The following is a 10,733-nucleotide window of genomic DNA, read 5'->3' on the forward strand; positions in this document are numbered from 1 at the left end:
ATGTTTTTGCCGTTGTTATTCCTTAATTTAATAATAAAACATTAATTTTTTAATGTCATGAAAACCAGATCATTTTAGAAAACCAGATCAATTTTAATTTATTTAAATTTTTTATATTTACTCTCAACATTTTTAGCTAAAATTTTGCATACAATTTTTTTTTATAAATAGGAATCATATCTCAAAAGATATGACACACGGTTCAACACATGGTTCAATGGATTGGTTGATTTGATGAAATAATGATGATGATGATGACGATGATGATCATGATCATGAGAATCATGATGATGATCATGATGATCATGATGATCGTGATGATGATGATCATGATGATCATGATGATTGTGATGATGATGATCATGATCATGATGATCATGATGATCATGATGATCATGATGATCATGATGATGATCATGATGATCATGATGATGATCATGATGATCATGATGATCATGATGATCATGATAATCATGATGAATCTGATGATCATGATGATCATGATGATCATGATGATATGATGATCATGATGATCATGATGATCATGATGATCATGATAACCAGTATGACTTAAAAAGTATAAAATGTCTTATAATTCAAGAAACACAAATCAACGTACTTTTAGATTCTATTTCTATTACAGTATGCAAAAGAATAAAAATCACTGTTTTGATCATTTATATTTGTCTAAAACAAGAAAAATAGTTACTTTATATTAATAGCAATACTAACATTTAATTTAAAATATTTACTGGCAAAATTAAGCAAAATTACAACTTTGTCATTAAATTATATTCAAGATATTTATCATATCTTTATAGAAGAATTAATGTTAATGTCACAACCTGGATTTTTCAATTCTTCTAGTTATCTATGATCTTCATGTCATAATAGCTAATTAATTTTAATGTACTAATCTAAGTTAACTAGTCTAAGTTAACTAATTAATTAGTCTTCATGTTATTGTAAAGTATATTTTTCCTCGCAGATGTAAACAGAATCATATGAATGACACTGATAGTCTTTGGCTCTTTTGCCTTTTTTAGTAAAAATTTTATCAAATCACTGTCATTTTGTTGCAAAAGTTTTGAACAGTTTCACTAGAAAGAGCTGAAGAAAGCAAAAGATCAACAGTTTTATTCATATGATTGCGGTTTATATCTGTGATTGGATAAATATAGTTGCATTTATATAATTTACCATGCAATGCATCGAGATCAATTAAGTAGTTTAACAATTGATACATCAAGATTGAAAAGCTAAAATGACATGAAGATTATGCCTCAATCTAATTGTATTATAACTGACATCCTAAACAACAAAAAGAGTCAAGTGAAATATCATTTTCAACAATCATTTAAACAATAAATAATTCTGAAAATTGTAAGCCTTAAAAAATTAACTATGTACATTTAATAATGTACCTCTTGAAAGTTTAATCAACAATTGTTACTAAATATTAATTAGTCAATAATGCTATAAAGATTTATAAAATAGTTAATCTATAAGATAATTTATAGAATCTATAGAAAATCAAAATCTAATCTAGCATCTCAAAAGATTTATTAGGTTTTTTAATAGTGAATGTATCTTAAATAACTACAGGTTTTAACTAACAAATTTGAAAAGATGAAATAGCTTTTTTTTGCATCTTAAACTGAATAAGACACATGCTTTTAATAGATAAAGCAGTACATTCTTTAATTTCTGATTATTACACAGTTTAAATGCTGAATGTGTAAATTTTTATTTCTGATTAATATACAACTTATATATTAAATGTGTAAACTTTCATGATTAGATGCAAAATGAAGCTTTTAAAAGTTTTTTCTAAATAATTATTTTGCACCAAAATCTTAATAATAAATGCAAAATAGTATTCTATCAAAGTAGAATTCTGTCTATTGTAACTATAAACTGCATAGTAATAATAATAGTATATCAATACTGAAACAGAGATAATGTATCCCTGCAGAACCACTCACTAGGTTATTACAGTCGTTACTATAAACATAACCATACAAACAAAGCTGTTTCTTTAGTAGGACAACCACAAAACACCAAACAAGCATTTAATTGGTAACATTGCTGGTTACAATACCATTGTGAATGTAAATAAAATAGCCTTAAATGAGTTTAATAATATTGCATTGGTATCTTCAGTTTTTAAGGTATTCCACAATTTCACAGCTTGTTTGTAAAAAAATTAAACCTTGCTGGACAATTTTTTATTAGTTCAATATTCAATTTATGCCCTTGCCTACTTGTATGAATCCCAGGATTATCAATAACTGGAAACGTAAAATTTTACCATTGAATTTTCTCATACCCATGAACAATTTTATACATTTGGATTAAGTCTCCATGCTGTCGCCTTATATCCAAACTGGTTAGATTCAAATATCTAAGGCATTCTTCATACGATAAATTATTTAATTCTGAAGGGATTTTTGTTACTTTGCGTTGAATTCTTTCCAACCTTTCTATATCTACTGTCAGATAGGGACACCAAATTACACTTGCATATTCTAAATGTGGTCAAATATATGATTTATACAAAATTTCTATCATTTGTACATTTATTATGCTAAATGTTTTTTTTATCAGACCAATTATGGCATTTGCTTTATTACATGACTTTAACACTTGCGTTTTCCATTTTCGATCTTATTGTGATTCCTAAATCTCTTTCTTCATTCGACGGTTGTAAGACTAGTTGTGTGCCATCTACTTTGATTATATTATAATTGTACGCTAAATTCTGTTTGCCAATGTGCATAACTTTACATTTGTTGACGTTTAAGTTGATTAACCAGCCTTAACACCACTTTAAAACATTATTAATATTGCCTTGTAATGATAAACATCGTGTCAAATTATTTACTTCAGCTATTATCTTTGAATCATCAGCATAAAATTTTGAATTACTTGACATGATTTCATTCAAATCGTTAATGAAAATTATAAATAAAACTGGCCAGAGCACAGAACCTTGTGGAACACCGCTCAAGACTATCACCTAAATTGATATAAAATCACCCATAAGAACTCTTTCTTTACATGAATATAAAAAATCTGCAATCCACTTCAATAATTTGCCTTTTATACCATAAGCTGATAATTTTAACAATAATCTTTGATGTGGTACTAGGTCGAAGGCCTTGGCGAAATCTAAAAAAATAATATCCACAGACAATCTTTGGGATTAATAATATGTTATCAAATCCATAGATTCTACTAAATTGGTGATACATGATTTATGTTTCGAAAAACCATGTTGATTCTAATTCAATAACTTTTCACCATCTAAAAAGTTAAGTATGCAGTCCTTTATAATGGATTCCATGACCTTACATACAAAAGAGGTTAAAGATACAGGTCTATAATTTTCTGCAATCATTCTACTACCCTTCTTAAATAACGGGGTTACATTTAAAGCTTTCCAAATATCATGCAGTTTAGAATTATTGAATGATATATTAAACAGAATACTTTACCGTTTTGAAAAATTGGATGTGCATTGTTTTAATACATACCCATGCACATTATCTACACCAATACTCTTGTAGGGATCTAGTTTTAATAATTGTTGGTATTCTTTAGATGCAGTAAAAGTTGGTATTGGATAATCTTTATCTGTTCGAATAGGAAAATTTGGTATTTCATTGTTTTCTTGTTGTAAAAATACTAATTTAAACAGATTATTTAATTGATTAACAATATCAAACCCGTTAGACTTGCGCTAATGACTGGTATACATTTATTACATGCAGATGTATAACAATTCAAAATCTTTTATAAGATATTTCAATATCATGCTCATTGAAAACTTTTTCCCATTCAATTTGTGAAAAATATTTGTCAATTTGTTTATAATTGCCTTGTTTATAATTCAAACGAACATTTGATAAATTTGATCAATTTTTATCATTTAAATAAAAGTTCCACTTTAAAACTAAATTATTTTTATTTTTTGCCCTGATTGGCTATTTGTAATTGATATTGAAAACTCTAACTGATGATTCAGACAAAATTAGATCTAGAACACTTGTTAAAATACCTTCACTAAGCTGAAATGTTGGTTTTAGTAAAAATTGATGCAGATCTAAGTTTAAAAATATAACAGCAAAATATGAGCATCTGAATGATCAGGTCCTGATATTGATACTATATCATTGTAATCCAATGTTATTTCTGGATAATTAAAATCACCACACACAAGTATGCATGAATGGATTTTGGTTATACAGCTTGAGGCTAATTTCATCGATTCATTGATTTGATTTGATTCAATTAAGTTATATGGAGGACAATAAATGCATCCTAATAAAAATTTTTCTTTACCAATAACTACCAACAACATGAATAAGAAATTACACAAAATATGATGAGAAACAAAACAGACACAAAAAGCTATCAAGAATAAAATACCATTTTTTATGCTTTGCGGCAAAAAAAACTAAATAGATTAAACATGCACACCGTCTTCTTTGTATTTAACGATATGTTAAAGGCAGTAACTTTAACATTTACTACAATTAACAAATATCACCATATCATCAAAATATGCCAAGAGATTCAGAAAAATTTGGTCATCTCACAAACTAACAAAGAATGTTGTCAAACTAAGAATGTTGTCTGTTTACTTGTATTTTTTACCAAAATACAAGTAAACAGACAACATTCTTAGCTAGACCTAATTCAATTAATTAGATAACAATTGTCAATAAATAACTGATAGCGTTAACTGTTATTTTTATGTCGTCTTTCAAAGATAAAATACAAATAATAACATTAGCGATATAATAATAAAAAAATAAAACAACAACAACAATATTATTTATAACAAAAATTACAATAATAATAATAACAATAATAGCAATAGTAATAGGAGTAATATTATTACTATTATTATTGTTGTTATTATTGTTACTATTATCATTGTTATTATTATTATAATTATTATTGTTACATAACAATAATACAATTAATAATAATAGCAAAACATGAAATAAAAATGATAATAAGTTTAATATTTATATCAATTTCGGAATATCTTATGTATATCTTAATTTACTTATTTAAATAACTCATTCCAGTTTACAATTATAAACAATTATTTGGTTACCTTAACCTATATGGCATTTAAAAAACAATTTATATATTGAAATTAAATTTGTTAAATTTAAAACGTTTTGTATAAACCTTTGACAATTTTTAATTTTTTAAACAAATCACTGCTGATCATGCAATCAGAAGACGTCACAAAATTTGAGAGACTTTCTAACGCGTCAGAAAAATGTCAATTTTGGGGGCGACTGAATAAATCTGAACTTCATAGAATTATGTGAATTTTAAGTCCAAACTGGCATTAGTGCAAAGCAGTTGCAAAACTGGAAGTGGCACAAGTGTAAATTCGAATAAATGCTACAAAAAAAATTGCAAACAATAGCATAAGTGTGAACTGGAAGAAATGCGAAGCAGTTGCAAAAATTGAATTAAAAAGTAGAATTGTCATAAGTGCGCCAAATAAATTTGGAAAGATTGACTTAAGTCCGAATTGGCATATGTACAAACTGCCATATATGCAATGTAACAGTGAATTGGCATAAATGTGTCGAAAGAATTTGCAAAGATTGGGATAATTACAGATTGGCATAAGTGGGAATCGGTATATGTGCAAATTCTATGCCAACGTTTTTAAATTCTTTTGGCGCACTTGGACCAATTTTGGCATTCGAACTGGCACACATATACCAATTTATGCTTCACATTTATGACAGTTATTACTTATGCCAGTTTGCAATATTGCCACTTTATGCAACTGCTTTACACTTTTGCCATTTCGTACTTAAGTCAATAAGCAATTATGCCAATCTTTGCAAATTTTCTAGCGGACTTAAACTAGTTTGCATTTATGCCGGCTCACACATATGCGAGTTTTCGCAACTGCTTTGCACCAATTACAGTTCGCACTTATCCCAATTTGCACTTGTGTCAATTTTTGTAAATTCTTTTTGCACACTTATGCCAGTTTGAACTTCAGCCAGTTTTTGCAATTGTTTCGGATTTATGCCAGTTCGCACGTACGCCAGTTCATACTTACGCCAGTTTGCACTTATGAAAGTAGCACTTATTTAGTCGCCCCGTGCGAAGCATAAATTGGCATGTGTGAACTAGAGCATGTGCGCCGAACAAACTTGAAAAAACCGGATAAATGCGCCAAAAGAATTTGAAAACATTAACATAAGATTAGCACTTATGCCGTTTCGCAATTAAGTCAATTCGCACTTACGCTAATCATTCAAACTTTTGCGGCGTACTTATGTCAATTTGCATATATGTCAGTTTGAGTTTTTTGCGTAATACCTTGATAAACTTAAACAATGAGAAAAAAATGGTGTGATAATGGTATCAACCGATAGTGTTAGATATTATACAACTATAAACTAATTACTAATTAATTGATAGTTGTATAATTTCTGTTTAAACTAACTAGTTTAATTTGTTATAAAGTTATGTAAAAATTATTTAAAAACTTTTAGCAGATTATTAGCTCCGCCTGAATTATTACATCCTATTGCGTAAAGCTCAAAAAAAGGATCTTATTGTATTTAAAAACGTTTCTTTGAGTACGAACAAAGTTGTTAACAACAGTAGACAAAAAAAATGTTTTTAGTTTTTGTTTTAGGTGCCCCAAGAAGACTTAAGAGTCTTGTCACAGAGAACTGCGGTGGAGCATTTAACTAAGAAATTCACGCTTCCTTCTTTACCGATGACCCCAAAGATGCGCAGAGCTCGTTTTAAACCCTGGATAACCACTACGCCATGTTCGCTTTAATTATAAAACTATATATATATGATGACGTATTTAATCAATAGACACATTTGAAGACTATTCAAAATTGTTTGGCTTTGTTAATTTTTTTTATTATTAATGTGTAAATAGAAATATCTTTTATTTTACAAAGCTCTATTAGTCACTTTTTTAGGGTTTGTTAATAGATGACGTTTTACATAAGACTATTAAGTCTTGTACCTTGAGCCATATAGTTTGCTTGTTCCTGGGCCATATATGTGTTTCTCTGATAAAAAATTTGTATGATCATGCTAGGAAGATTGTTGAATTTCGATTGGTGCAGATTGTTTTTTTGGGATTTGCAGCTGTATAGGGATTAGCATTTTATGCGTAGACTTATTCTTCAATTTTGCTCGGATCTAGTAACATTAAACAATTTTTAATATAGGAAATTCTAAGTAACTCTAGATAAATTTTTAAAAACAAATAAGGTTAAACAAATTTTTAACAAAGTTCATGTGTTTATCTTTGTTGTCTATTTATTATGGAGTTAAATCTAATTTTTAGAGAGCGGTTCTAGGTACAATAGTTGGTGTCCCTAGGTACAATTTAAAAAAAGCGTATTGAACCTATGCACAGTGGGCAATATCATAGCCAAAACCTAAAAAATAGACTTACTTCAAACAATATGGTGGGTTTTGTTACTAACATCTTCGCTAAGAATTTTCTAATTTATGAAGTTCTAAATGTGACAGGCTCGATGGTAGTGGCTTCTTGAAGTTAGGTTTTTAAAATATTTCTGAAAAAAATTCTTAAAATGCAGGGTTATAGTCAATATTATTTTTTTAATATATAGATCATTGAAAAATTGACACTATATACAATGAATATAAAATTGAAAATATATACCATTGTAAAGGTTAAAATGTAGGTTGTTAAATAAACATAAAAAATTTCCTGAAAAAGCTGGTACTACAATTTTTATGCATTGAAAGTAAAAATTCATCACAGAAGTGCTGAATTTTAACTTTAATGAAGAATTAAAAAGTTGTTCCAACTGGTACCTTTTCTACATTTTGAAATTTTTTAGTCTATAGTGTCTGCTAACTAGAAATGTGGCTGCGATCATCCGTGATCCTGAGAGCTAAGTAATTTTGAAATATTGATGTTTTTTCACAAATAAAAATTTCTTTAAATAAAAGCAATATCTATTTTTATTCATTACTAGAACTAAAGAATAAACTATTTTAAGGTATGAAAAACTAAAGTATATTTGTTGTCGTGTTGTTCTAGAAAAATAAAAAGTTATTTTTATCTTTTACCACATGAGTTTCTAAATGTTGTAAAAAAGTTTCTTTTTAGTTTGTAAGTATATTGTTGTCAACAAAGGTAATGGAGAAATTCAATTTAAGAAAAGTTGTGCTTTCAGGTTTCAAAAAATAACTTAGATTATGTAGATAATGGGTGTAAATATGTTATTACTCAAATTATTATTCAAGTCAAGTGAAAAAAAAGAAAACAAATAAAGTTTATTATGAAAGAGATCAAAACTAACTCTATAAAAGTTGCACTATGACATGCATTATATTGAAAAAAATATATATTTGATTGTAGAAATCAGGTGTGGCTTAATTCAGTTTTTGAAACAAATGATTTAGTTAAATCACCAGCTAACCAAGAGGGTTTAATAAATGAATCACCAATAAGAGGTCGACTAAGAAAATACCTTAATGAGTTCTTCCACCAAAAGATGATTGATAGCAAATATATCATTTGATTTAAAAACGGAATCCGTCGAAAAAATATTGTTTGTTGCACTAACAATATTTATAATACAATCAATAAGTAAAATAGCATTTATTAACAAATAATTTAATTTAATCAAATTACTTAGTGTAGTTAAAAAAAGGCGACACGAATTGTTATAGCTTTACACTTAGCCACATACCACCTTGTAAGAGAAAATGACTTCTGAAGAAGCTTTCGCATACTTCTTGGAAAACAAATCGTTAAAAAGCGTTTACGAAAAACCATTGAAAAAGCACCATGCAGATTTCCATTTTATCGAGCAATATACAAAATCCATTGCTCACCTTTAAAAAACATCCATTGATGTTACTAAAATAAAGATCAAAGCTAAGCTACAGGACCTTAAGGATCGCACATATAAAAGATTTGTGTTAATATTTGGGTAATAAAAAAAAGACTTCAATGAACTAATACTAATTAGTAGCTAGGGTATGGGTGGAGCATCAAAATACCATCAACGTTTTAATTACTCTAATCAAAATGACCTTTAAGTTTTGGATATATTAGTCACAGCAACACCACCAATTCGACTATATGTACATTTAGATTCAACAGAATTTTGTGAAATATAAAACATAATATTTTGTGGAATAACACAATGTCTCAGAGTATTAGATTCTGTAAACCAATTATGCTAGAGTATATAAAGAAAAATAAAATAAAATTATAGAAGAGATTAAAAAGGAAATTCTTAATTTATGTTATGTTAAAGTTTACCTTTTAGGGCATAAGAATGTTTGAATCAATTATAGTTTTGTCCTTTATAGCGATTGATGAGCTTAGTTTTTCTAAATTTAAAAAACTTTTTAAAAAATTTTAGTTTGTTTGGGGCATTGAAGAAGTCCGGACATAGATACACAAACTTTCCTTAAAAACTAAATAAAAATAACACAAAAAGTAAAATTTTAATCATATTAAACTTTTATTAAAAATATTAAATACAAATACTAAATATTAAAACATTATTAAACTCATATTAAAAACAAAATTAATGAGCACTATACAAAAAAAAAGAAAAAAGAAAGATACCTCTCTCTCTCTCTCTCTCTCTCTCTCTCTCTCTCTCTCTCTCTCTCTCTCTCTCTCTCTCTCTCTCTCTCTATATATATATATATATATATATATATATATATATATATATATACACACACACATATATATATATATATATATATACATATATATATATATATACATATATATATATATATATATATATATATATATATATATATATATATATATATATATATATATATATATATATATATATATATATATATATATATATATATATATATATACATATACATCTCTCTCTCTCTTGATAATACTAAGTTGTTTTAACTTTGACTACGATTCGAACGCCGAGGTGTAGAGTGACACGTATTAAGCTCTAAGCCAAACTAACTTTCAGAGTCATAAGAAATTGACTATATTAAAATAAATATTTGTGCATATAAATGCACGTGATATATGTATTCCCATTTTCCTTTATAATAATATTTATATTGACATTTACATGATTGATTTATATAAAACCCCTCGTTAAGCAAAGCACGGCGGTAATATTGGCTTTTAAAACTCCCAAAAGCTATTTTAAAGAAATGCGAAAATTTATTAAAACTTGATCCAAAACGTCCGCAAATAAGTCTTTTTAATAAAAAAAATAGCCAAATATTATAAACTCTAACATTAGGGTTATAAATACATTGTTTAATTTTTTTTTTTTTTTAATAAAAAACAAAGTTTAAACATTTGTCATTCGTTTTTTTAATATGATTTGCTCGTTAAAAGTTATAAAGAAATTGAATTTCACTTTATTTAAAAAACTTTTCTTTTTCTTAATGTAATCAGCTCGATAGACAACATGATGACTAACTTAAGTATCAATATAGTTAATTAAAAAGACAGTTTTTAAGTGAATCTCAGATACCAGTTTACAACTATATGTCTAAATTAGAGTTATATAGTAAATTTAAGCAAAATAACCATCAAAATTTTTTTTTTAAAAGAAATACAAGTATCTTTACCTTATCACCAAATGAAGATATATGTTGCAAACTGGAATTGCAGATGAATATATTAGGAATCCATACAGTAATTTTCAGATCTTACGATTTAT

At 27.2% G+C, this 10,733-nt stretch overlaps 1 protein-coding gene across 1 annotated transcript in view; it reads right to left on the reverse strand.

Annotated features, from left to right (window-relative positions):
- LOC136088960 (uncharacterized) overlaps nucleotides 1-690 on the reverse strand; it is a 159,409-nt gene extending 158,719 nt beyond the window's left edge. Inside the window, exon 1 of the mRNA XM_065814245.1 lies at nucleotides 620-690. Coding sequence (XP_065670317.1) covers nucleotides 620-677 — 58 coding nt within the window. The 5' untranslated portion in view covers nucleotides 678-690. The remainder of the gene's footprint in view (nucleotides 1-619) is intronic.
- Between the last annotated feature and the right edge of the window lie 10,043 nt (nucleotides 691-10,733).

The sequence above is a fragment of the Hydra vulgaris genome, chromosome 12, assembly GCF_038396675.1.
Source record: "Hydra vulgaris chromosome 12, alternate assembly HydraT2T_AEP".
Lineage (NCBI taxonomy): Eukaryota > Metazoa > Cnidaria > Hydrozoa > Anthoathecata > Hydridae > Hydra > Hydra vulgaris.